General features: G+C 45.8%; 1 protein-coding gene and 1 long non-coding RNA gene across 3 annotated transcripts in view; one reads left to right on the forward strand and one right to left on the reverse strand.

The window, feature by feature from the left end:
- Nucleotides 1-3,047: 3,047 nt before the first annotated feature.
- On the reverse strand, nt 3,048-27,471 carry LYVE1 (lymphatic vessel endothelial hyaluronan receptor 1). The gene is made up of 6 exons (XM_083164729.1): nt 27,123-27,471; nt 10,933-11,101; nt 8,475-8,614; nt 6,646-6,981; nt 6,113-6,191; nt 3,048-3,985 (listed from the first exon to the last, which is right to left on the reverse strand). The coding sequence occupies exons 1-6, from the start codon at nt 27,205-27,207 to the stop codon at nt 3,823-3,825; spliced, it is 972 nt and encodes a 323-aa protein (XP_083020855.1). The 5' UTR covers nt 27,208-27,471; the 3' UTR covers nt 3,048-3,822.
- Nucleotides 7,456-27,896, forward strand: part of LOC146045705 (uncharacterized) — a 46,431-nt gene continuing 25,990 nt past the window's right edge. The window contains exons 1-3 of one of the 2 annotated variants that reach the window (XR_014465568.1): nt 7,456-7,816; nt 8,396-8,465; nt 8,640-8,711. This is a non-coding gene — a long non-coding RNA (uncharacterized LOC146045705). The remainder of the gene's footprint in view (nt 7,817-8,395; nt 8,466-8,639; nt 8,712-27,896) is intronic. The other variant, XR_014465567.1, reaches the window with a different exon arrangement.

Here is a 27,896-nt window from a genome sequence, read left to right on the forward strand (position 1 = left end):
CGGAATCTGCTGCGCTATATAAGACACTGTAACGGAATCTGCTGTGCTATATAAGACACTGTAACGGAATCTGCTGTGCTATATAAGACACTAACGGAATCTGCTGCGCTATATAAGAAACTGTAAATAAATAAATATAATCCATACCTTCCAACTGTCCCTCTTTCCATGGGAACGTCCCTTTTTTTCGGGTTGTTCCCGCATCCTGCCCGGTGGCGGCATTGTCCCACGGGGGGGGGGGGGGAGTCCCCCCTGTCACCTGATGAATAGACGCTGTGCGCACGATACTGCAAACATTACATTCCCATAGTAGAGGGGCCGGGGGCTTGATCTCGCGGGAATAATGCGATTTACAGGCCATGCCCCCTCGCAGCTAAGCTGCACCCCCTAATTTCGGATGTGCAGCTTCGGCGCGTGCAGGGGTCCCTCTTCGCCTGTCAAAAAATTTGGGAAGTCTGAAAATCTACAGAAAGAGTTTAAAAATAAAAACGCTGTGTGGTCCCTATTCCTAACCATAACCAGCCCTGGGCTCTTTGAGCCGTTGCTGGTTCTAAAAATATCAGAGTAATATTATGTAGGATTCCCCTCTATTTAAAGAACCAGCACCAGACTCTTGGACCATAGGGAAAAAGGACGTAGGGGTTCCCTCTTTTTTTGCAACCAGCATCGGACTCCACTAGTCAGTAAGGTAATGCTACAGCAGGGGGGCGACACATTTATAGTTATCCCTAACTAGTCAGAACCCACGGGAAATGGGCTGAAGCCTGGCACTTTCCCCAGCACCTCTGGTCGGTGGATACCGAGTTGATAGAAAGAACTGTGCGCAGCATTGCTACTTCGGGCATAATGAAATTATGCGCTCCTGCTACTGGAGGCATTATGTGTGTAAGTGGCGCTATTGGGAGCATTATGCAGGTAAGCGTCACTGCCTCTGCGTGCATTATACATATAAGTGGTGTTGCTAATGCGGGCATAATGCATTTAAGAGATCCTTCTACTGCGGGCATTATGCATGTAAGTGGTGCTGCTACTGGAGGCATTATGTGTAAGTGGCGCTGCTTGGTGATGCTACTGGGGGCAATATGTGTGTAAGCGGTGCTGTTACTGCAGACACCTCTTATGCAGCCATTTTGAGTTCTATGTATAAGTGGTGCTACTACTGTGGGCAATATATATGTAAGTGGTGCCGCTACTGTGGACATTTTGTCTATTGGGGGCATTATATGTGTAAGCAGTGGCATATGTTCGTTCCAGTTGCCCAGAGGCAAGACAAATATTGGTGTGTGTAAGAGGAACTACTACTGCAGGCATATGTGTATAAGTGGTGCTACTACTGCATACCTCCCAACTTCTGCAGTTGGGAGGTCGGGACTCTCGCGCGGCGAAGCCACGCGCGCTCCAGAAAAGGGGGGGTGGCCTCCCGAAAGGGGGCGTGGCTTTGTGGGATGACGCGTCCTCCGGCTGCACCCCCGTTTTCCGCCGCTCGTCGGTTCTGAATAGACGCTGTGCGCATGCGCACAGCGTCTATTCTTGACAGGCTGGGGGGACTCCCAACTGTCCCCCCCCACCGCGGGACAATGGTGGCCCCGGGCAGGACGCGAGAACGTCCCCAAATATCGGGACGTTCCCGCAGTAAGCGGGACAGTTGGGAGGTATGCTACTGGAGGCATTATGGGCCTTATTTTGGTTCATTCTTTCTGACAAAATCCTTCTTAGATGGGCAAAACCATGTGCACTGCAGGTGGGGCAGGTGTTACTTGTGCAGAGAGAATTAGATTTGGGTGGGGTTTTACTTCAAAGTGAGATCTATATTGCAGTGTAAAAATAAAGCAGTCAGTATTTTCCCTGCACAAAAACAAAATTACTCACCCAAATCTAATTCTCTCTGCACATGTTACATCTGCCCCCCCTGCAGTGCACATGGTTTTGTCCATCTAAGAAGGATTTTGTCAGAAAGAATGAACCAAAATAAGGCCCTATGTGTGTAAGTGGCACTGCTACTGGAGGCATTATAGTGTGTAAGTGGTGCTACTACCACCGCTCTGGGCGGTATCCAATTTACCATGGCTTATTTACCTGCCCAGGGCTATCTAATTAGCCCTGAAGCCTGCACTTATCAGAGATTTTGTTTCACCTGCCTCTTTGATACACTACTTTATCTGTTTTATTGCAATGCATTCTATTTCGTTCTTGAAATTGCAACAAACAAATAACTTTATTAAGTATGCAAATAAAGTTACGTTGCAATGACACCAGTCTCTCCGGACACATATGGGGCACGTGATAGAAACACCGTCGTAGTCCCCTCACTCTCAGGACGGGTTGGGATCATTTGGTCTACAGCATTATGGTCAACAGTCATTAGGTTAACACCATTAGGTCGTCATGGGAAAAGGTCAACGTGGGTCTAGGTCGACATAGGAAAAGGTCGACATGGTTCTAGGTCGAAAGGTCATTAGTTCGACAGGTCATTAGTTCGACAGGTCATTAGTTCGACAGTGAAAAGGTCGACAGTGAAAAGGTCGACATGGGGTTTTTCACTGTTTTTTTTACCTGAATGTGAACACAGTCGACATGGACAGAGTTTAAAGTGCACCGCATCTCTCGACCTAGAACCATGTCGACCTAGACCCATGTTGACATTTTCCCATGTCGTCCTAATGACTGTCGACCATAATGCTGTAGACCAAATTACCGCATCCCCTCATGACCTATGGAACTTATACTGTATATCAGGATAAACCAAGCAACAATGAGCAGGAAACCCCCCAATCGGGGCAGTTAGAAGGTTGGTGAGTGGGTTAATGCACATACAAGAAATGTTCCAAAGAAGAGGTGTCTTTCAAAGGACAGGCTTTTATTTTTTTGGATGGTAGTGCCAAGCATTACCCTGGCACACAGACCCGCTGCATCCATACAGTTCTCCTGCATGGTATATCAGAAACAGCAGTCTGCTGATCATTGTGGTGAAAGAACATAACACTGTAATGCAGGGAAGGACAGTGTGGTAGTGCTGGACCTCTAGGATGTACATCACACCAGACGTGTTCCATGTCTATGAGCTTTATTTTTGTCTAATCCTATACAATAGTCTGGTGGCTCCCAAAGATGTTGTAGGCCCCCACAAACTGAGATTGTATGTACAATATAAACTCCACCTGTGCTCCAATGGGACCTAAATTCCTAAGTACATCCAACCCCTCCCCAGTATGCACAGAATGTGAGTGAAGAATCCACTGCAATGTTCAGTATGTGGAAATGTAGCAGAGTGGGTGGCAGGAAGTGACATCACAACAAGGCTGTATCTTGGCAATACAGGAAGTGACCTCACAGCAAAGTTCTATCTTGGCAATGCAAGAAATGACATGGTTGGACATGGACAACATGGTTGTATCTTGTCAATGCAGGAAGTGACATCATAGCAAAGTTGTATCTTGGCAATGCAAGAAATTGCATCACATAAAGGTTGTATCTTGGAAATGCAGGAAGTGACATCACAACAAAGTTGGATCTTGGCAGTGCAGAAAGTGACATCAGAACAAAGCTGGGTCTTGGCAATGCAGGAGTGCGAACTCCTGTGCTGATTAAATGCATTTCCCAACCACTTAGTTATTTAGGCTGGTACTGTATATGGCTCATGGCTGCCATGATGGTCTGAAGAAATAGGAGTGTCAGCAACTGGATTACTCTGGTAAAAATAGGCACTCTGGAAAGTTTTCTGTTGTTTATCCACTAGCAGTTACACATGGCCCAATGAGTTTACGCACTGGGCACGATTCCCAGTGAATAATGAGTTTATCGCTCCGGTCGGTCTTACTGATATCACACCTCCGCCTCAATGCTGTTTCCTGTGCTGGCAGACTGTTTTCCATTTGGAGCCTTTTCTTCCTCATCCCTGTTTTCATTAATGGTTTTTTTGAACACTGTTGTTTCCACCGCCTCTTTTTCCTCTTTATTCTTGGTGAACAGTATGTTTGTCTTGTACCTGTACAGAAAATCATAGGTGAAATAAATGATGGCATCACACAGTAACACTGTATATGAATTCTGCATATTATATGTATTTGTATAAGGTCTGGCCAAGTTAGGTGTTGGGGGGACTGTTTCAAGGCAGGGTGTTGGGTGGACTGTTTCAAGGTTGGATGGATTGTTTCAGGGTTGGGTGTTGGGTGGACTGTTTCAAGGTTGGGTGTTGGGTGGACTGTTTAAAGGCTGGGTGTTGGGTGGACTGTTTCAAGGCTGGGTGTTGGGTGGACTGTTTTAAGATTGGGTGTTGGGTGGACTGTTTCAAGGCTGGGTGTTGGGTGGACTGTTTCAAGGTTGGGTGTTGGGTGGACTGTCTCAAGGCTGGGTGTTGGGTGGACTGTTTCAAGGTGGGGTGTTGGGTCAACTGCTTCAAGATTGGGTGTTGGGTGGATTGTTTCAAGGTTGGTTGTTGGGTGGACTGTTTCAAGGTTGGGTGTTGGGTGGACTGTTTCAAGGTTGGGTGGACTGTTTTAAGGTTGGGTGGTGGGTGTACTGTTTCAAGGTTGGGTGTTGGGTGGACTGTTTCAAGGTTGGATGGATTGTTTCAGGGTTGGGTGTTGGGTGGACTGTTTCAAGGTTGGGTGTTGGGTGGACTGTTTAAAGGCTGGGTGTTGGGTGGACTGTTTCAAGGCTGGGTGTTGGGTGGACTGTTTTAAGATTGGGTGTTGGGTGGACTGTTTAAAGGCTGGGTGTTGGGTGGACTGTTTCAAGGTTGGGTGTTGGGTGGACTGTTTCAAGGCTGGGTGTTGGGTGGACTGTTTCAAGGTGGGGTGTTGGGTCAACTGCTTCAAGATTGGGTGTTGGGTGGATTGTTTCAAGGTTGGTTGTTGGGTGGACTGTTTCAAGGTTGGGTGTTGGGTGGACTGTTTCAAGGTTGGGTGGACTGTTTTAAGGTTGGGTGGTGGGTGTACTGTTTCAAGGTTGGGTGTTGGGTGGAATGTTTCAAGGTTGGGTGGACTGTTTCAAGGTTGGGTGTTGGGTGGACTGTTTCAAGGTTGGGTGGACTTTTTCAATGTTGGGTGCTGGATAGACTGTTTCAAGGTTGGGTGGACTGTTTCAAGGTTGGGTGTTGGGTGGACTGTTTCAAGGCTGGGTGTTGGGTGGACTGTTTCAAGGCTGGGTGTTGGGTGGACTGTTTCAAGGCTGGGTGTTGGGTGGACTGTTTCAAGGCTGGGTGTTGGGTGAACTGTTTCAAGGCTGGGTGTTGGGTGAACTGCTTCAAGATTGGGTGTTGGGTGGATTGTTTCAAGGTTGGGTGTTGGGTGGACTGTTTCAAGGTTGGGTGTTGGGTGGACTGTTTCAAGGTTGGGTGTTGGGTGGACTGTTTCAAGGTTGGGTGGACTGTTTTAAGGTTGGGTGGTGGGTGTACTGTTTCAAGGTTTGGTGTTGGGTGGAATGTTTCAAGGTTGGGTGGACTGTTTCAAGGTTGGGTGTTGGGTGGACTGTTTCAAGGTTGGGTGGACTTTTTCAATGTTGGGTGTTGGATAGACTGTTTCAAGGTTGGCTGTTTGGTGGACTGTTTCAAGGCTGGGTGTTGGGTAGACTATTTCAAGGTTGGGTGGACTATTTCAAGGCTGGGTGTTGGGTAGACTGTTTTAAGGTTGGGTGTTGGGTAGACTGTTTCTATGTTGGGTGTTGGGTGGACTGTTTCTATGTTGGGTGGACTGTTTCAAGGTTGTCAAGAAAGCAGAAGAATTCTGTAAGGTGCCGAAATGTTATTCTACAAACCCAGCAAAGATCTCACATTTACAATTGCTTCAATCCTCATTCACCTGTGTGGGCCTCATATGACCACATGATTTGGTGATTTGGATGGTCTTACTGCTGATTTAATGCCTAGATGTTGTGTTGGATATACTGAGCGCAAGGGTCTGATGGTGAGAGGATGGTACACCCATATTCTGAGTGCAAGGGCCCAATGCTGAGAGGAAGGTACGCCCATATGTTTTTTTTCAGCACCTTCCGATGGGAAGTTTTAATCTATTCTCTCCTCAATTCTTAAACATGTTGTTAGTGAGTCCGGTGAGAAGCAGAACGTAATTGTCTTTAGCTAAACAGAGGAGACGTACTAATGAGACAGACTTACTTTCTAACATAGCATATGGCGAGGATCACGGCTGCTATAAAAAACAGCAGCCCCAATATCAGCAGCGTTGTCGGTAATCCTGTTAAAGAATGAAATAAGGCAATTAAGTAACACAACGATGGAGCATCAGACCAAGTGGTGATAACTAGTAGCATGAATGTCACACAGAGCTGTTCAGACCTGCTAGCAAGGAGATGGACAAAACCATGTTGCACTGCAGGTGGGGCAGATGTAACATGGGCAGAGAGAGTTAGATTTGGGTTAGATCAGGAGAGAAGGCAGGGGTACCGGCAGTGCAGCAGGGGCAGGGGAGAGCAGCAGGGGCAGAAGAGAGCAGTGGGGGCAGGGAATAGCAGCCGGGGCAGGGGAGGGTCCCTGGCAGGAGGTGCACAGTCACATTAAAAGGGTGAAAATCTCCCTAGGTTTGATAGTTTTTATTCTGCCATATCCACTTATAATAAGTACAAGCCCCATCATTCACAACATTAAAACAAATCCGCCTACTAACAACAATACTGATTTGCCATATGTACCTCCAAATATGACTCTCTCACTTTTCTGTGGCAGCTGGTTAGAGGACAGCTGATGTGCCAGGGTGCTGGGTGGTTCGGCGGTTGTTGTTTGTCTCTGTGTTGGAGGCTGCAGCGTTGTCCTCAGTGATGTGCGCATTGTGGCACGTGATGCCCGAGTGGATGAGTCCTTTGGGGTGGTCAGTAAATCCCACTGGGTTTTTGGGGCGGCTTGTGAAGTGTGTGCTTCTGTTTCTGATATGTAGCTGGTTAACGATGTGGTGGTTTCTGACCGTGGCACCACTGTGCTCGGCGGCCTGGTCACCATGAGTTCTGGTTTGCAAGAATTGATTCGGGTATCTGGAATGAAATCAGCAGGAGATGAATGGGAAAATCCAGATTTTTAGAAGTAGGAAATGTCGACATGGTCAAAACGTTGGCATGAAAATAATAGACACATTAAAAGGTCGACAAGTTTTTCATATTTTTTGGGGGTGTCAGTGTCAACAAGGAACCCCAGTTAGTGTACATTTTGATCCTGTCGACCTATTACATGTAGACTTATTCATGTTGACCTTTTGACCTACTGCTTGTGAATCTTTTGGGATAGACCTACTGACGGTCTATCTAGACCAGGCATGTCCAACGTTGGCCCTCCAGATGTTTTGAAACTACACATCCCAGCATGCTTTGCAATAGTTTTAGCATTTTCTAACAGCAAAACTGTGGCAAAGCATGCTGGGATGTGTAGTTTCACAACATCTGGAGGGCCAACGTTGGACATGCCTGATCTAGACTGTGTGGATCCATCACCCGTAATCACTATGAACTCTCAGATTAATTGCTTGCGCAGTCAGAGTATATTAAAGTATCTGCGCATTACTGAGGAAATCCTGCAAACATGACATGCTCAGTTTTCATACAAGAAAGAGCCACCCTCCAGTTATGTATTAACTGCACCAATGCCCAATATCTGATACAATTTTGCATCAAAACTCAAGGATGTATGTTTATGTATTGCTCCGAAAATCTACAAATGTCTATTACCTTACAGATGGGATGCGTACAGCATTCCGGCAAATGGGGTGCCACCAGTCACAATTCTAATGCTGGCATACCGCCACGAGACCAGAGCCGGAAAGCCAACATCGATGGTGATGCCGGCACTGGAATCCTGCCTGCCGGCATCCCAAATGTAAGTATGCTATAATATGCAGCTTGTCTATATTTTGTGTGTAATTGCAACTGTTACTGCAGAAATAGTGTTACACTGTTTGGCTGGGAAACACTGCAGCAGAACATTTTTGTTAAGCAGTTACATACAGAATATAGGCTGTATATCATTTTAATCAACTGAAGCTGTTTGTGAGTCCGATGTGCATATTATGCATTTAACAAAAAATGAAAAAGTGACATGTAAGCTTGATCGCTCAGCACACAGTACACCCACAGTACACCCGCTGTGCTGAGCGATCGGGCTTTGCCTATTGTTGTCGGCACATGTCGGCTCCAAAAGACGTCTTTATCTCCTTCTATTATAGACATTTTCTCCCTTTCTCATTGAACTTAATACTATTTTATATTTGAAATAAATAACTGTATATCTCACAGTCTTGTGTGTATTTAGGGGTTATATATACTGTATATTAAAAGCTATGTTTTAACAATCATGAAATGATGACATCACGTAGTATATCGGGCAACATGGAGAGTAATGGGGGGGGGTGGGGGGGGGGGGGGGGGAGATCCACACTTTGATAAATGTTCTATGCAGGTAAGAAGATGAAGATATCTGTCATAGTATAAATCCTGATCTGAGAAGGGTGACACCACAATAAGAATAGGTAACTCACCTGATACATTGTAACAATATGCATTGAAGTATCCAGACACATGAATGGTCCATGTAAGGACCCCGGTCTGGTTCCTGCCACATTTCTCATTCCGCTGAATTCGTGAGATAACGCCAAACTTTTCTGTTACCCATCCATAACTGCAGACAATATAGACCATTACAGGGGAGAACACACGTGACGGTTACAGCAGAGGACAAGTGTGAGAACATGTGAGAACATGTGTGGCTGTTACAGGTGAGAATACATGTAACGGTTACATGTGACAACATGTATGACTGTTACTCCATTTCTGAAAAAACACAATTCTGACCCTAACTCTCTCTCAAACTACCGTCCCATCTCTCAGCTCCCATGCCTCTCCAAGCTACTGGAGAGACTTGTCTACTCTTGCCTCACAAACTTTCTTAACTCTCACACCCTATTAGACCCACTTCAGTCAGGCTTTCGCTCTCAACACTCCACTGAGACAGCACTGACTAAAGTGGTGAATGATCTGGTACCTGCTAAGTCTAAAGGCCATGACTCACTACTTATTCTTCTAGATCTTTCTACTGCGTTTGACACTGTGGATCACACTCTTCTCTTCCAAACACTACACTCCCTAGGTATTAATGATACAGCCCTTCCTGGTTCACATCTTACCTATCTGAACACTCTTTCAGTGTTCGCTTCTCTGACTCTACTTCTTCACTACCTCTGTCAGGCGGAGTTCCGCAAGGCTCAGTCTTAGGTCCTCTGCTTTTCTCAATCTATACCTCCTCTCTTGACAAACTAATCAGCTCTTTCGGATTTCAGTATCACTTATATGCAGATGATACTCAAATCTATATATCAACCCCAGAGTTGTCACCAGTGGTTTTGGGCCGTGTCTCTGAATGTCTCTCTGCCATCTCATCTTGGATGTCTTCTCGCCAACTCAAACTCAATATTTCCAAAATGGAATTACTTATATTCCCGCCAACTAAGAACAGTTACCATCCTGACATCTCCATTGCTGTTGACAACTCGACAATCTACCCTACCCCACAAGCTCGTTGCTTAGGGGTTATCCTCGACTCTGAACTGTCCTTTCTTCCCCACATTCAATCTGTTTCCAATTCATGTTACATGCATCTAAAAAAACATATCCAAAATACGACCCTATCTCACACAAGACACTACCAAATCTCTTATCCATGCACTCATTATATCCCGCATTGATTATTGCAATAGTCTCCTAACTGGTCTTCCCAAGAACAGACTCTCACCACTGCAATCCATACTAAATGCTGCTGCTAGGCTGATCTTCCTTGCAAAACACTCATCGTCTGCTGATCCGCTCTGCCAGTCCCTCCATTGGTTGCCTGTATTTTACCGTATTCAATATAAAACACTTCTACTCGCATATAAAGCTATTAACCATACTGCACCAGCATATATCTCTCTACTTATCACAAAATATCTCCCATCTCCCATCTCGACCACTCCACTCTGCACAAGATCTGCGTCTGTCTTCTGCACGGATCACCAGCTCCCATTCACTATTACAGGACTTTCATCGGGCTGCTCCCATCCTATGGAATGCCCTTCCACGCACAATAAGACTAGCCTCCAAACTTGCAATGTTCCCTGAAAACTCACCTCTTCGGACAAGCCTATCATATTTATATACCGCACACATAACCCTCTGAGGCACTTATGTGTTATATAGCTTCCCTTCTGGACTTGTAACTTGGTGGGACTGCTATGCTATTACTGGTGCCTGTCCTAGTGTTTCCCTCCTATATCCCTATAGATTGTAAGCTTGCAGCAGGGCCCTCCTACCTCCAAGTCTGTCTGTTGTTACCCAGTTTGTTTTATCACTGTCTACTATTGTAAAGCACAACAGAATCTGCTGCGCTATATAAGAAACTGTAAATCAATAAATAGGGTAAGAACATGTGTGACCGTTACAGGTGAGAATACATGTAATGGTTACATGTGGGAATCTGTGTGACTGTTACAGGTGAGAACATATGTAATAAGGTTACAGTAGAGAACATATGTAAAGGTAACATTTGAGGTGTTAACAGCACATTAGGCCCCTGACAAAGCAATGTTCTGGGGCCCCTACACAAAAAGTCATAACTTTCCCCTTCTGTGGTTCCAAGCCTTGTCCACATGCATCCACACAGTGAGTGGCTGTCAGCACTCTAATTGGTGGATAGCACCAGCCAATCAGCATGCTTATAGCCACTCTTACATAATTGCTGTGTTGCAGGGCCTTCATTTCTCGCACTTTTTTTTTTTTTTTTACTTTTTACTTTTTTCTTGACAGATTGTATACGGCAGTTGACCCTTTGCGTTCTATCCCTCAGACCATGGGAAGGTAATGATGCCATTTGTCTCCTGCCCTTCTGCAACTTATGGGGCATTTGAATATCCCCTCTAAGAAGATAATATAAAAGGAAATAAGCATCCATGACAGAGAACTTACCTGCATGTTTCAAAGCCATATCTCCATGCCTTCTGCACCTGAGCCTTGCTGGCGAGATCCAAACCCAGTAACTCACAGACGCTCTCAGCCATTGTGTAGTTAAACTTTGAACGATCCTCATTTTCCACGAGAACCACGCCTGCTATCCTGCATTTTAGAGGTGCAATGGCTGCAATGGACACAGGTAGAGTGAGCAAAGTCCTGGGTATTATTAAGGCAAGGACATTACAGTTCCCAATCACTATCTTCAGTCCCCATTCTCTAGCTAGATTTCCTAATTCAGGTTCAAATGTATTGGTCGACAGTGTCAATGTCTTCAGTCAATATATTTACCCAGGAGCATAATTAGATATTTGTAGGCCTCATAGCAAAAGTGTGTAAGGGCCTCTATACACCAACCAATACAGGTTGAGTATCCCGTATCCAAAATGCTCGGGACCAGGAGAATTTTGGATAACGGATTATTCCGTATTTCGGAATATTTTAATATTTCAATTATGTATTTTGAAGTATCTTGCATGTATGCTGTATAAACACATAAAATACACACAAATATATTTTATTACCACATAAAATACACACAAATATATTTTATTTGTTCAAAAAACAAGGTTTCAAAACAAGAAACAAAATTTGTGTACTATATCAGATATTGAATTTGAATGCCAAGCAATCATTCTCTTCTCATATATAGTGCCAGTTGCATATAATGTCCCCAGTAGTGCTGTTACAAATGTCCCCAGTGTGTTTTTAGCAAAAAGAATATTTTTTTTTCACTTTCTGGAATGTATGGTTTTCGGAATAATTCGGATAACGGATACTCGGATACGGGATACTCAACCTGTAGTAATAAATGTATATAACACATATAGCTCCCCTCAGCTCTGGGCCCCATAGCAGCTGCACCCCCTGCACCTTTTGTAGCTACACCCCTGTATATAACACATGTACCTGTGACAGGGAAGGTGGCTCCCCTCAGCTCTAGGCCCCATAGCAGCTGCACCCCCTGCACCTATGGTAGCTACACCCCTGTATATAACACATGTAACTGTGACAGGGAAGGTGGCCCCTCTCAGCTCTGGGCCCCATAGCAGCTGCACTCCCTGCACCTATGGTAGCTACACCCTGTATATAACACATGTAACTGTGACAGGGAAGGTGGCCCCTCTCAGCTCTGGGCCCATAGCAGCTACACCCCTGTATATAACACATGTAACTGTGACAGGGAAGGTGGCACCTCTCAGCTCTGGGCCCATAGCAGCTGCACTCCCTGCACCTATGGTAGCTACACCCCTGTATATAACACATGTAACTGTGACAGGGAAGGTGGCCCCTCTCAGCTCTGGGCCCCATAGCAGCTGTACTTCCTGCCCCTATGGTAGTTACACCCCTGTATATAACACATGTAACTGTGACAGGGGAAGGTGGCTCCTCCCAGCTCTGGGCCCCATAGCAGCTGCACCCCCTGCACCTATTGTAGCTACACCCCTGTATATAACACATGTAACTGTGACAGGGGAAGGTGGCTCCTCCCAGCTCTGGGCCCCATAGCAGCTGCACCCCCTGCACCTATTGTAGCTACACCCCTGTATATAACACATGTAACTGTGAGGGGGAAGGTGACCCCCTCAGCTCTGGTCCCTATAGCAGCGGCACTCCCTGCACCAATGGTAGCTACGCCCCTGTACATAACACATGTAACTGTGACAGGGAAGGTGGCCCCTCTCAGCTCTGGGCCCCATAGCAGCTGCACTCCCTGCACCTATGGTAACTACACCCCTATATATAACACATGTACCTGTGACAGGGAAGGTGACCCCTCTCAGCTCTGGTCCCCATAGCAGCTGCACTCCCTGCACCTATTGTAGCTACACCCCTGTATATAACACATGTAACTGTGACAGGGAAGGTGGCCCCTCTCAGCTCTGGGCCCCATAGCAGCGCCACTCCCTGCACCTATGGTAGCTACACCCCTGTATATAACACATGTAACTGTGACAGGGAAGGTGGCCCCTCTCAGCTCTGGGCCCATAGCAGCTGCACTCCCTGCACCTATGGTAGCTACACCCCTGTATATAACACATGTAACTGTGACAGGGAAGGTGGCCCCTCTCAGCTCTGGTCCCCATAGCAGCTGCACCCCGTGCACCTATGGTAGGTACACCCTGTATATAACACATGTAACTGTGACAGGGGAAGGTGGCCCCTCTCAGCTCTGGGCTCCATAACAGCTGCACTCCCTGCACCTATGGTAGCTACACCCTGTATATAACACATGTAACTGTGACAGGGAAGGTGGCACCTCTCAGCTCTGGGCCCCATAGCAACTGCACCCCCTGCACCTATGGTAGCTACACCCCTGTATATAACACATGTACCTGTGAAAGGGAAGGTGGCCTCTCTCAGCTCTGGGCCCATAGCAGCTGCACCCCCTGCACCTATGGTAGATACACCCCTGTGTATAACACATGTAACTGTGACAGGGAAGGTGGCCCCTCCCAGCTCTGGGCCCCATAGCAGCTGCACTTCCTGCACCTATGGTAGCTACACCCCTGTATATAACACATGTAACTGTGACAGGGAAGGTGGCCTCTCTCAGCTCTGGGCCCATAGCAGCTGCACCCCCTGCACCTATGGTAGCTACACCCTTTATATAACACATGTAACTGTGACAGGGAAGGTGGCCCCTCTCAGCTCTGGCCCCATAGCAGCTGCACCCCCTGCATCTATGGTAGCTACACCCCTGTATATAACACATGTAACTGTGACAGGGAAGGTGGCCCCTCTCAGCTCTGGGTAGGGTGACCAACTCTCCAATGGGCCAACCCGGGACAGGGGGTTTGGGTCTGATACCAGTAATAGAGCGACGTTGACTGACGTCAGCTCATCTGGCGGCGAATATAAAATAAATTATACAATCTAGTGATCTGATCAGATACATTCCATAAGAATTAGTGGGAACAGTCCAACAGTTTTTTAGTTGTTAGATAAATTATTATTATTATTATATATTTCAGATGGTGGACAGCCTTGCACTGGATGCCTTAAGGCCCATACACATTTTTTTAATTTAAAAAAATCTTTATATATATTATTATAATATATATATTTAAATAATATTAATAATAATAATATTTGCTGCATTTAAATTAATGCATTGGTGGCAGTGGGCAGAAATATTTAAACATTGGTGGTCAGTGTGTTTAGCTGGGCAGACAGCACTGCTGTGCTGTCTGCTCCGTGTTGTGCAGGGCGGGGGGCGGGGTGAGCAGGGTGTTTGGCCTGGCCGGGGAGCAGCAGCAGCCGGGCGGCCAGGGGGAGCCTGATGACGAGCGCAGGGTGCATGAGTATGACAGGCGAGGTGGCGGGTGGGGGCAGCGGGGCGGTCCGCCGGGCTGAAAGTGGTTAATCTTTCAGCCCGGCAGTCTTACACACATGGCGATGATGGATGAAAAACCATCCATCATCGCCACATCTGCTGGTAAAACCAGCAGATGAACCACTTTCCTAGCGATGATGCGGGAGCGCGCATCATCGCTAGTGGGCAATCTCTGGACCATACACACTAGGCGATTTTGAGCCGAAAATCGCTCAAAACGGCTGTTTTGAACGATTTTCAGCTGAAAATCGTCGAGTGTGTATGGGCCTTTAGTCAGTAAAGGTAAAGTGTTTGTAAATCCCTTAAATCAACAACAAAGAAAGAAGTACTAAACAACCCACAGCGCAGTTAGTAACGCTCAACCCAGGAGATACAAAGAAAGCCTTCACCAAAGCTTTAGAACATAGGATACACACACAAATTTTATGTAAATCCACTGGCGATTTTAACACAAAGGGCAGTATTCAATGAGGCCAATTCCCCATGTTTCATGGCAAATTTGTGCTACAGTATTTTCACTTTGGAAGGTGATTTTTTTGTGTCAGAAAGTGAATGACGGACAATTCACCCAGTAGCGCACGCGGGGGGGGGGGGGGGGGGGGCGCGGTTCTGAGTACTCAGAAACCCCCCAGGAATCTGAAAGCTGAGGGTCCATGGGTACAAGAATTTTAAAAATCGGCCCTGGGGAACCGGAGATATCTGACTTCAAAGCAGTGGTCCCCATCCAAGCCTGTTAATTGCTCTTCCCAGTACATGAATATATATTTAATTTAAAAATATATAGATTTTTTTTTACACATAACAGCCAGCAGGGGGCCGGGAGCCGAGAGCCTCTCATTACATATTCATATATTCACTGCTCCTGATCATTACATATGCACGATTGGGAGCAGTGCATACCCGGTCCCCTGCTGGCTCTCCCGGGGGGGGGGGGGGGCAGCTTGTGCTGCCTGGGTCCCAGGTAGCTCTCCTCCCCCCCACATACATTCTGGGGCAGGCAGGGAGACTTCCATCTCCCTGCCTGCCGCCGTCCTCCGGCTCCCTGCGGTGTCCGCCGCAGGAGTTCACATTCGCCATCAGGGGCAGCGAGCCCCTGCCTCATTGAATAGTGTGTCAGCGAGGGCTGGCAGCGAGGGCTCCAACCCTCCTGATCACGGCGACTGTCCTGTTTAGGATTCGCTGCACATCGCAATTAGGGTCATTAAATACTGCCCTAAAAAGAGATATATATCACTTAGAAAGTAAATTAAGATCAATATATTCTTTTTTTGAAGTCACTAAGACCTAAAAGAAACTCAAAAACAGACCATAGTGCAGCAATGCCTGAGTTAAAAGCTGATTTAATTTTATTCAGTTCTCTCACATTCCAATAGAATTACTGCACATATCAATGGGTCTTTCTGTCCATTCCAGAACGATCTTACACATGAATTGTCTCTATGGACTCGATAAAAGATATATAGTGCAGAGACATTTTACCAGGTAAAAAAATAACATTTATTTAATACACTAGACATGTGGTCTATAAAAACAAGCAGAATACCCCTCAGGGTGATAGGATCCACGAACTGTCACGACCAAGTCGACAGATTGTTGGGAGGGGCTGGGAGCAACCCGGCGGTCTTGGTGCACATCGGCACCAACGACAAAGTCAATGGTAGGTGGGATGTCCTCAAGAAAGAGTATAAGGAATTAGGTAAGAATAGGGAATTAGGTGTGCATCTAGGGTAATTTTCTCGGAAATATTACCAGTGCCACGTGCTAGCTCAGGGAGGCAGAGGGGGATCAGGGAGGTAAATGTGTGGCTTAAGGACTGGTGTAGGAAAGAGGGATTCGTGTTCATGGAACACTGGGCGGACTTCTCGGTCTTTGCCGTGATGGATTGCACCTGAACGAGGAGGGGGCTGCGGTGCTGGGGGAAGGATGGTTAGAGGGTTGGAGGAGATTTTAAACTAGGCGACAGGGGTGGGGGCAGCAAGACATTATGGGACCATCAGGGAGAGAAGCCGGACTGGGATCAATAATCATATGGGGGAAGGAGATGAGGGGGGGGGGAAGGGACAGAGACACAGACAAAGTCCTGGGACATAACAAGGGTATATAATCGGGGGTAACTCTCAGGGTGCATCAGGAATGTCATGTAATAAAATGTTATGTTGTAACAGTCACGTTACCCCATTACAGTTCTTAGGTACAGATCAGTGGCGTAAGTTCGTTCCAGTTGCCCGGAGGCAAGATATATATTGGTGCCCCCCCCCCACACACACACATATGTTCACACACAACCCTATATAACCTTATATAAAATATATATATTCTGTTCAGCATATAGATAGATCGATCGATAGATAGAACATGTATATATATTGCAGCCACAGAAGCAATATCGTTGGCTTTTAAATAACTGATTTAAACTTCCAGGGAGAGGTGCCCCTTTGGGAGCAGAAGCCCGGCGGCAGATGACTCCATTGCCTCCCAGAGTTCTGCCTCTAATACAGATGATCTTAGTATACGGGAAGGAGGAAAGGACAGAGGAAGAATTCCCAGAACTATAAATAGGGCAGGCAGTGTGCATGGTGGGGAGGGCTGTAGAGAGTCTATTGAAGGGGAAAGGGGCAAGAGGAAGCTAGTAAATAAATCAAATGGGTCCTGGGGTGAAACTAATCACAATATTAGAGCCATATCTAAAAATAAACATAAATTAAAATGCTTACTGGCTAATGCAAGAAGCTTAGTGAGTAAAATCGGGGAGCTAGAAACGGTGATCAGTAGGGACGACTACGACATCATTTGTATTACAGAAACATGGTGTAATGAGTCGCATGATTGGGCATTAAACATGGAGGGATATACACTCTACAGGAAAGACAGGGAAAATAGAAGAGGCGGGGGTGTGTGCCTATATGTAAATAATAACTTAACATCATGTGAGAAAAATATGAGCACAGACCTGGAAGAAGACAACTCGGAGACAGTGTGGGCAGAGATAACCGACAATAATAAAAAAAAAAAAAATTATAATAGGGGTATGCTATAGACCACCAAATATAAATGAAAGGGAAGAGTCTCTTCTTTTAAACCAAATCAAACAATCATCAAATCAGGGGCAGGTATTAATTATGGGGTTTTAATTTACCCGACATTACTTGGGAAACCGAAACAGGTAAATCAGCAAGAAGCAATGGGTTCTTTATTACACAAACGGTAGAAACTCCAACTCGTGATGAGGCACTCTTGGACTTAGTATTAACAAATAACACAGACTTAGTTTCAAACACAAAAGTAATTGAACAATTAGGGAACAGTGATCACAATATGGTTTCAATGGAAATCAACTTCAGTAAATTACATCAAAAAGGATCTGCAAAAATACTAAACTTCAGAAAAGCGAACTTTGAATTATTCAGGGAAGCCCTAACAGGAATTGGGTGGGAAACGGTTATGGAGGGAAAAAATGCAGAGGAAATGTGGGATACTCTAAAAAAGGAGCTTGATTCACTAACTATGGAATACATTCCTAAAGTAAATAAAGGTAAATTCAATAAAAAAAAGCCACCATGGTTGGACAAAGAAGTAAGGTCAGCTATCAACAAAAAAACTAGAGCATTTAAATTCTATAAAAATAACTTGAATGAGGAGGCGTTCGCAAATTACAAAGAATCAAACAAAACTTGTAAAGGGGTAATCAAAAGATTATATGAAGAGTGCATAGCCACTGAAAGCAAAACCAACCCAAATAAGTTTTTTAAATACATAAATAGTAAACGTTTAATTAAGGAAAACATAGGCCCACTAACTGATACTAGTGGAAAAAGTGTTACTGAGGACAAGGGAAAAGCAAAACTGTTAAATGAGTTCTTCTCATCAGTTATTACTAAGGGAGAGCAGACTGTGTAACGAACATTTACCACAAACGGGACAAATAAGCCAGATCTCATTGTGGATTTCACGCCAAAGGAAATAGTACTGAGGCTAAGCAAACTCAAAACAAATAAATCACCAGGGCGAGATGGGATTCATCCGAGGCTATTAATGGAATTAAGGGATGAACTAGCTACCCCCCTACATTATGGGGGAAATTTACTAAAGGAAATTTGTAAAAAATAGGTGTATTTGTATTTAGAAATACCTTTATTTTTGACATTTACTATCCCGCAAATACGTCAATTCGTATTCGTATTGATAGCACATCAATACAAATACGAATTGCCGTATTTTGAGGATTGTAAATGTCAAAAATAAGTGTATTTCTAAATACAAATACACCTATTTTTTTACAAATTTCCTTTAGTAAATTTCCCCCTATATCTTTAGCAAGTCACTATCATCAGATATAGTACCAAAAGATTGGAGAATAGCAGAGGTAGTGCCAATATTCAAAAAATTGTGGGTAAACTATTTGAAGGATTTTTAAGGGATGGTATCCAGGAATATTTAGATCATCACCGTCTACTCAGTACTAACCAACATGGGTTCATGAAAAGTCGTTCATGCCAAACTAATCTACTAGGGTTCTATGAAGAGGTTAGCAAAAACCTTGATAATGGAAATGCTGTAGATGTGATTTTCCTAGATTTCGCTAAAGCATTTGATACTGTCCCACACAAGAGATTGATTAATAAAATGGAGAACCTAGGATTGGGTGAAAATATCTGCAGATGGGTAGGAAATTGGCTATGTAATAGAGAACAAAGAGTGGTTGTGAATGGTGCCGTATCAGATACGATACCGGTACTAAGTGGAGTGCCCCAGGGTTCGGTTTTGGGGCCCATTCTGTTTAACATTTTTATTAACGATATTGGGATAGGGTTACTCAGCAATGTATCCATCTTTGCGGACGATACAAAACTTAGCAAAGTCATCAAATCATCAGAAGATGTCACCATGCTTCAAAATGATCTTGCAATTCTAGATGAGTGGGCAAAAAAATGGAAGATGAGGTTCAATGTAGATAAATGTAAGGTTATGCACCTTGGGAGACACAATCAGTGTGCAAGTTACAACCTTAGCGGAGAGGAACTGGGTCATTCCATACTTGAAAAGGATCTAGGAGTTCAAATAGACAGCAAACTGGGATGTAGTGCCCATTGTAATGTAGCTACAAAAAAGGCCAACAAAATTCTGGCATGTATTAAGAGGGGAATGGAAACTAGGGACTCAAGGGTAATTATGCCACTGTATAAGGCATTGTTGAGACCTCACCTCGAGTACGGAGTGCAGTTCTGGGCCCCACACTATAAAAAGGACATAATAGAATTAGAAAAAGTCCAAAGGCGAGCAACAAAGCTTATTAGGGGAATGGAGACTTTAAGCTACGAGGAGAGATTAAGCAATTTGGGACTATTTACATTGGAAAAGAGACGTTTAAGGGGGGACATGCTTAACATGTACAAGTATATCAAGGGCCAATATAAGGAACTGTCACACACCCTCTTTTCTACTAGAAAGGAATCTAGGACAGGAGGACATGAGTATAGATTAGAAGAAAAAAGATTTCATTCAGCTAGTAGAAAGAATTTCTTTACGGTCAGAACAGTCAAACTCTGGAACTCTCTTCCCAGAGAGGTGGTAACGGCTGGCTCATTAAATGCGTTCAAGGCAAAGTTGGACAAACATTTACTGGAGAAAAACATCCATGGGTACAAATAAGAAATATAATCTGTCTGTAAAATACCAGAACCTACCAAATCAGCAATGGATATCTATACCAGGTTGAACTAGATGGATGCAAGTCTTTTTTCAGCCTTACCTACTATGTACCTATGTAACTGTGCCTATGGACATGTAAAACCCTCCAAACAGCCAGCCAGCAGTACTCAGTGGGGATGCACCTCCTCCTTGCGGCCTCAGGACAGGATCCGTTCGGTGGTGTTAACTCAGCTTGAGCGCGCTTTCGGGCAAATGGTGCCCTTCCTCAGAAGCGCTTCTTCTGAGGAAGGGCACCATTCTGCTTGTTTTTATCGACCACATGTGAGTGTATTAAATAAATGTCATTTTTTACCTGGTAAAACGTCCCTGCACTATATATCTTTTATCGAGTCCATAGAGACAATTCATGTGGAAGATCATACTGGATTATACAGAAAGATCCATTGATATTGATCTTAATTCACTGTGTAAGTGATATATATCTCTTTTCTGTGTTAAACTCGCCAGTGGATTTACATAAAATTTGTGTGTAAATCTCTTAAATGCATACAGTCTCATATAAATAGAACTGGTCCGACTGTGCTTTTTGCACACCGTCGCAGCAGCCGGTCACCAGTACATTACCGCCGGGGAGACAATTACTGGCGCTAATCATGCGTTGTCGGCCGTCCGCCAATGCCTGACAGTGCCGCCCTGCACAGCATTACTGGGAGTGTGGGAGGGGATGCGGTGATGCGGCGGCCGCACTAACCAATGGTGGGGAGGCGCCCACCGCGTAACAGCTTTCCCTCCCACAATCCCAGTCCCAGTAATGCTGTGTGGGGCGGGAGCAGTTGAGCTGCCCTTCAATCCACCAACAATTTTAGTTAGTTAAAACCGGGACTTTTCGTGTCCCGGGATGGGTTTGGTCGGGACGCAGGATTTTAGGGGTCAAAACCGGGACAGTCCTGGGAAAACCGGGACGGTTGGTCACCCTAGCTCTGGGCCCCATAGCAGCTGCACCCCCTGCACGTATGGTAGCTACACTCCTATATATAGCAGATGTAACTGTGACAGGGAACATGGCCCCTTTCAGCTCTGGGCCCCATAGCAGCTACACTCCCTGCACCTATGGTAGCTACACCCCTGTATATAACACATGTATCTGTAACAGGGAAGGTGGCCCCTCTCAGCTCTGGGCCCCATAGCAGCTGCACCTATGGTAGCTACACTCCTGTATATAACACATGTAACTGGGACAGGGAAGGTGACCCCTCTCAGCTCTGGGCCCCATAGCAGCTGCACCCCCTGCACCTATGCTAGCTGCACACCTGTATATAACACATGTAACTGTGACAGAGAAGGTGGCCCCTCTCAGCTCTGGGCCCCATAGCAGCTACATCCCCTGCACCTATGGTAGCTACACCCTGTATATAACACATGTAACTGTGACAAGGAAGGTGGCTCCTCTCAGCTCTGGGCCCATAGCAGCTGCTCCCCCTGCACCTATGGCAGCTACACCCCTGTATATAACACAGGTAACTGTGACAGAGAAGGTGGCCCTTCTCAGATCTGGGCCCCATAGCAGCTGCACCTATGGTAGCTACACTCCTGTATAGAACACATGTAACTGTGACAGGGAAGGTGGCCCATCTCAGAGCAGGGCTTCATAGCAGCTGCACCCCCTGCACCTATGGTAGCTACACCCTGTATATAACACATGTAACTGTGACAGGGAAGGTGGCTCCTCTCAGCTCTGGGCCCCATAGCAGCTACATCCCCTGCACCTATGGTAGCTACACCCTGTATATAACACATGCAAATGTGACAGGGAAGATGGCCCCTCTCAGCTCTGGGCAGCATAGCAGCTGCACCCCCTGCACCTATGGTAACTACACCCTTGTATATAACACATGCAACTGTGACAGGGAAGGTGGCCCATCTCAGCTCTGGGCCCATAGCAGCTGCTCCCCCTGCACCTATGGCAGCTACACCCCTGTATATAACACAGGTAACTGTGACAGGGAAGGTGGCCCCTCTCAGCTCTGGGCCCCATAACAGCTGCACTCCCTGCACCTATGGTAGCTACAACCTGTATATAACACATGTAACTGTGACAGGGAAGGTGGCCGCTCTCAGCTCTGGGCCTCATAGGCTATGAGGCCCAGAGCTGAGAGGGGCCACCTTCCCTGTCAGTTACATGTGTTATATACAGGGGTGTAGGCTACACCCCTGTATATAACACATGTAACTGTGACAGGGAAGGTGACCCCTCTCAGCTCTGGGCCCCATAGCAGCTGCTCCCCCTGCACCTATGGTAGCTACACCCCAGTATATAACACATGTAACTGTGACAGGGAAGGTGGCCCCTCTCAGCTCTGGGCCCATAGCAGCTTCACTCCCTGCACCTATGGTAGCTACACCCCTGTATATAACACATGTAACTGTGACAGGGAAGGTGGCCCCTCTCAGTTCTGGCCCCATAGCAGCTGCACCCCCTGCACCTATGGTAGCTACACCCCTGTATATAACACATGTAACTGTGACAGGGAAGGTGGCCCCTCTCAGCTCTGGGCCCCATAGCAGCTGCACCTATGGTAGCTACACCCCTGTATATAACACATGTAACTGTGACAGGGAAGGTGGCCCCTCTCAGCTCTGGGCCCCATAGCAGCTGCACCCCCTGCACCTATGGTAGCTACACCCCTGTATATAACACATGTAACTGTGACAGGGAAGGTGGCCCCTCTCAGCTCTGGGCCCCATAGCAGCTGCACCTATGGTAGCTACACCCCTGTATATAACACATGTAACTGTGACAGGGAAGGTGGCCCCTCTCAGCTCTGGGCCCCATAGCAGCTGCACCCCCTGCACCTATGGTAGCTACAACCCTGTATATAACACATGTAACTGTGACAAGGAAGGTGACCCCCTCAGCTCTGGGCCCCATAGCAGCTGCTGCCCCTGCACCTATGGTAGCTACACCCCTATATATAACACATGTAACTGACAGGGAAGGTGGCCCCTCTCAGCTCTGTGCCCCATAGCAGCTGCACCCCCACACCTATGGTAGCTACACCCCTGTATATAACACATGTAACTGTGACAGGGAAGGTGGCCCCTCTCAGCTCTGGGCCCCATAGCAGCTGCACCTATGGTAGCTACACCCCTGTATATAACACATGTAACTGTGACAGGGAAGGTGGCCCCTCTCAGCTCTGGGCCCCATAGCAGCTGCACCCCCTGCACCTATGGTAGCTACACCCCTGTATATAACACATGTAACTGTGACAAGGAAGGTGACCCCCTCAGCTCTGGGCCCCATAGCAGCTGCTGCCCCTGCACCTATGGTAGCTACACCCCTATATATAAAACACATGTAACTGTGATAGGTAAGGTCGCCCCTCTCAGCTCAATTCTGTTACAGCATATATATATATATATGCTGTATATGGTTCCATGCCTCAGGGTGGTCTTGATAAAGGTCCCCAAGAGGACCGAAATGTCTACCTTTTGCACTGAGATGTTTGAATAAACCTCAAAAGTATCAGCATCAAGAAGTCTGGTGAGTGCTCTCTGCTTGTTTGGACATATTTATGGGATAATTCTGGATGGATTATTTCTGAGAAATTGGCACCCCAGCATTTGGAAAAAGGATACAAATTATGTGTTGTGCAGCCTCGCTGTGGATATATATATATATATGACACTACACCCCAACATGACCTGACCACTGGCTGTGAACATGATACATCTATGTCACCCTATACAGACATAGGACACTACACCCCAACATGTCCTGATCACTTTCTATAATACATCTATTACACCCTATACAGACATGGGACACTACACCCCAACATGTCCTGACCACTGGCCATAATACATCTATTACACCCTATACAGACATAGGACGCTACACCCCCAACATGACCTGACCACTGGCTGTGAACATGATACATCTATGTCACCCTATACAGACATAGGACACTACACCCCAACATGTCCTGATCACTTTCTATAATACATCTATTACACCCTATACAGACATGGGACACTACACCCCAACATGTCCTGACCACTGGCCATAATACATCTATTACACCCTATACAGACATAGGACGCTACACCCCCAACATGTCCTGACCACTGGCCATATTACATCCATTACACCCTATACAGACATAGGACACTACACCCCAACATGTCCTGATCACTTTCTATAATACATCTATTACACCCTATACAGACATAGGACACTACACCCCAACATGTCCTGACCGCTGGCCATAATACATCTATTACACCCTATACAGACATAGGACACTACACCCCAACATGTCCTGACCACTGGCCATAATACATCTATTACACCCTATACAGACATAGGACACTACACCCCAACATGTCCTGACCACTGGTCATAATACATCTATTACACCCTATACAGACATAGGACACTACACCCCAATATGTCCTGACCACTGGTCATAATACATCTATTACACCCTATACAGACATAGGACACTACACCCCAATATGTCCTGACCACTGGCCATAATACATCTATTACACCCTATACAGACATAGGACACTACACCCCAACATGTCCTGACCACTGGCCATAATACATCTATTACACCCTATACAGACATAGGACGCTACACCCCCAACATGTCCTGACCACTGACCATAATACATCTATTACACCCTATACAGACATAGGACACTACACTCCCAACATGTCCTAACCACTGGCCATATTACATCCATTACACCCTATACAGACATAGGACACTACACCCCAATATGTCCTGACCACTGGCCATAATACATCTATTACACCCTATACAGACATAGGACGCTACACCCCAACATGTCCTGACCACTGGCCATAATACATCTATTACACCCTATACAGACATAGGACACTACACCCCAACATGTCCTGACCACTGGCCATAATACATCTATTACACCCTATACAGACATAGGACACTACACCCCAACATGTCCTGACCACTGGCCATAATACATGTATTACACCTATAAACATATAGGACACTACACCCCAACATGACCTGACCACTGGCCATAATACATCTATTACACCCTATACAGACATAGGACACTACACCCCAACATGTCCTGACCACTGGCCATAATACATATATTACACCCTATACAGACATGGGACACTACACCCCAACATGACCTGACCACTTGCCATAATACATCTATTACACCCTATACAGACATAGGACACTACACCCCAGCATGTCCTGACCACTGGCTATAATACATCTATTACACCCTATACAGACATAGGACACTACACCCCAACATGTCCTGACCACTGGCCATAATACATCTATTACACCTATAGACATATAGGACACTACACCCCAACATGACCTGACCACTTGCCATAATACATCTATTACACCCTATACAGACATAGGACACTACACCCCAACATGTCCTGACCGCTGGCCATAATACATATATTACACCCTATACAGACATGGGACACTACACCCCAACATGACCTGACCACTTGCCATAATACATCTATTACACCCTATACAGACATAGGACACTACACCCCAACATGTCCTGACCACTAGCCATAATACATCTATTACACCCTATACAGACATAGGACACTACACCCCAACATGTCCTGACCACTGGCCATAATACATCTATTACACCCTATACAGACATAGGACACTACACCCCAACATGTCCTGACCGCTGGCCATAATACATCTATAACACCCTATACAGACATAGGACACTACACCCCAACATGTCCTGACCACTGGCCATAATACATCTATTACACCCTATACAGACATAGGACACTACACCCCAACATGTCCTGACCGCTGGCCATAATACCATTCCATTACACCCTATACAGACATAGGACACTACATCCCCAACATGTCCTGACCACTGGCCATAATACATCTATTACACCCTATACAGACATAGGACACTACACCCCAACATGTCCTGACCAATGGCCATAATACATCTATTACACCCTATGCAGACAAAGGACACTACACCCCAACATGTCCTGACCACTGGCCATAATACATCTATTACACCCTATACAGACATAGGACACTACACCCCAACATGTCCTGACCACTGTCCATAATACATCTGGTACACCCTATACAGACATAGGACACTACACCCCAACATGTCCTGACCACTGGCCATAACACATCTATTACACCTATAGACATATAGGACACTACACCCCAACATGACCTGACCACTTGCCATAATACATCTTTTACACCCTATACAGACATAGGACACTACACCCAAACATGTCCTGATCACTGGCCATAATACATCTATTACACCCTATACATACATAGGACACTACACCCCAACATGTCCTGACCGCTGGCCATAATACATCTGTTACACCCTATACAGACACAGGACACTACACCCCAACATGTCCTGACCACTGGCCATAATACATCTATTACACCCTATACAGACATAGGACACTACACCCCAACATGTCCTGACCGCTGGCCATAATACATCTTTTACACCCTATACAGACATAGGACACTACACCCCAACATGTCCTGACCACTGTCCATAATACATCTGTTACACCCTATACAGACACGGTACACTACACCCCAACATGTCCTGACCAATGGAGATGACCATAATACTATAAGATAAACCATCTGCCAATGTGCAGTGACGTTGTATTACATATCGTTAGAACCTTATTTATGGAATATAGCATTATAATACCTAAACCATTGCTCAGTATTGCACACCAGGGACTGTGTCCAGCCAGTTGGTAACTAGGAGCTGAACACCTAGTATACTAGGGTATACTAGGAGTCAGTTACAGTTGGCACCTACTGAATGTGTACACCATAGATGCATGTGTACCATAACATGCTAATTCTCTTCAACAAGAATTCTAAGGTTTCTTTCCATGCTGCATTCTGCTTTACCAGCTCTTCCACATGGTTGATGTTAGTAAATCACAAAAGATCCAATATCCAATCCGTCCAGAGTATAACCAAGACAATCCACCTTTGGCCCATTTGCAGTACGTGCACCATGGTGAGAGGTAGAGGTAGAAGTACGGTCTGTATACAGAAATGTACAATTATTCAGTACCTACCTCTTATATCAACAGAGCTATAGGCTAAGTAAGGTATCAGGGAGAGTGAGAGGAACAGGCAGAGACACCCACAGCGACACAACATCTTAGGCTGAGTTCTGTAGCCCTGGCTGAGGATCCTGAATCCGGAGATCCGCAGAGTGCTGGCCAGTGAATGACGGTCTAGGTGTCTCTTTACAGTGTAACAATGAATCCTGAGAATTAGGATTTCAATTCATAAACATCTCTGCTTTCCTGTCAGCTGGAGGACAGGAGTCCTGACGTAAGAAGCCTCTGTTGTCTTTGTTGGACGACTGGAAAACTGCAATAATGCTGATTCAGGGAACACCAGGCGGAGGAAAGGCAGTAACAACAGGAGGGGACCATGTCAACAGATTCTTTACTCTTGTGCCAAGTCTGCAGCATTTGGTAGGGAAATGATCTTTAAATGCATTGTGCAACGTGTCACAGCTCACATGCTCTAGGGTTCTGGTCAGTATTGTAATGTGTCGGTACAGCAGATCTCTCCCCATGACCCCAAAATATATATTTTCTAATGTGAGAAGGTAAAATGCGTGACTCATTATTACTCACAATTTAAGAAAATTACAATATTTTGTCAGTAATTTTACATTACCTTTGTCTCATCTCAACCGGAAGGGGGCATGACCTCAGCAGGTGGGCATCGGTATGCTCATAGTGTAACTGCTGCTCGGACAGGGGGTGTTCCCTACCACCCCCCCCCCCCCCTGCAGGACACTGCTACCTGTAGGTGGGACAGCGGGACAGTCCCAT

This window comes from Crinia signifera, chromosome 11 (genome assembly GCF_055691185.1).
Source record: "Crinia signifera chromosome 11, ASM5569118v1, whole genome shotgun sequence".
NCBI classification, from domain to species: Eukaryota; Metazoa; Chordata; class Amphibia; order Anura; family Myobatrachidae; genus Crinia; species Crinia signifera.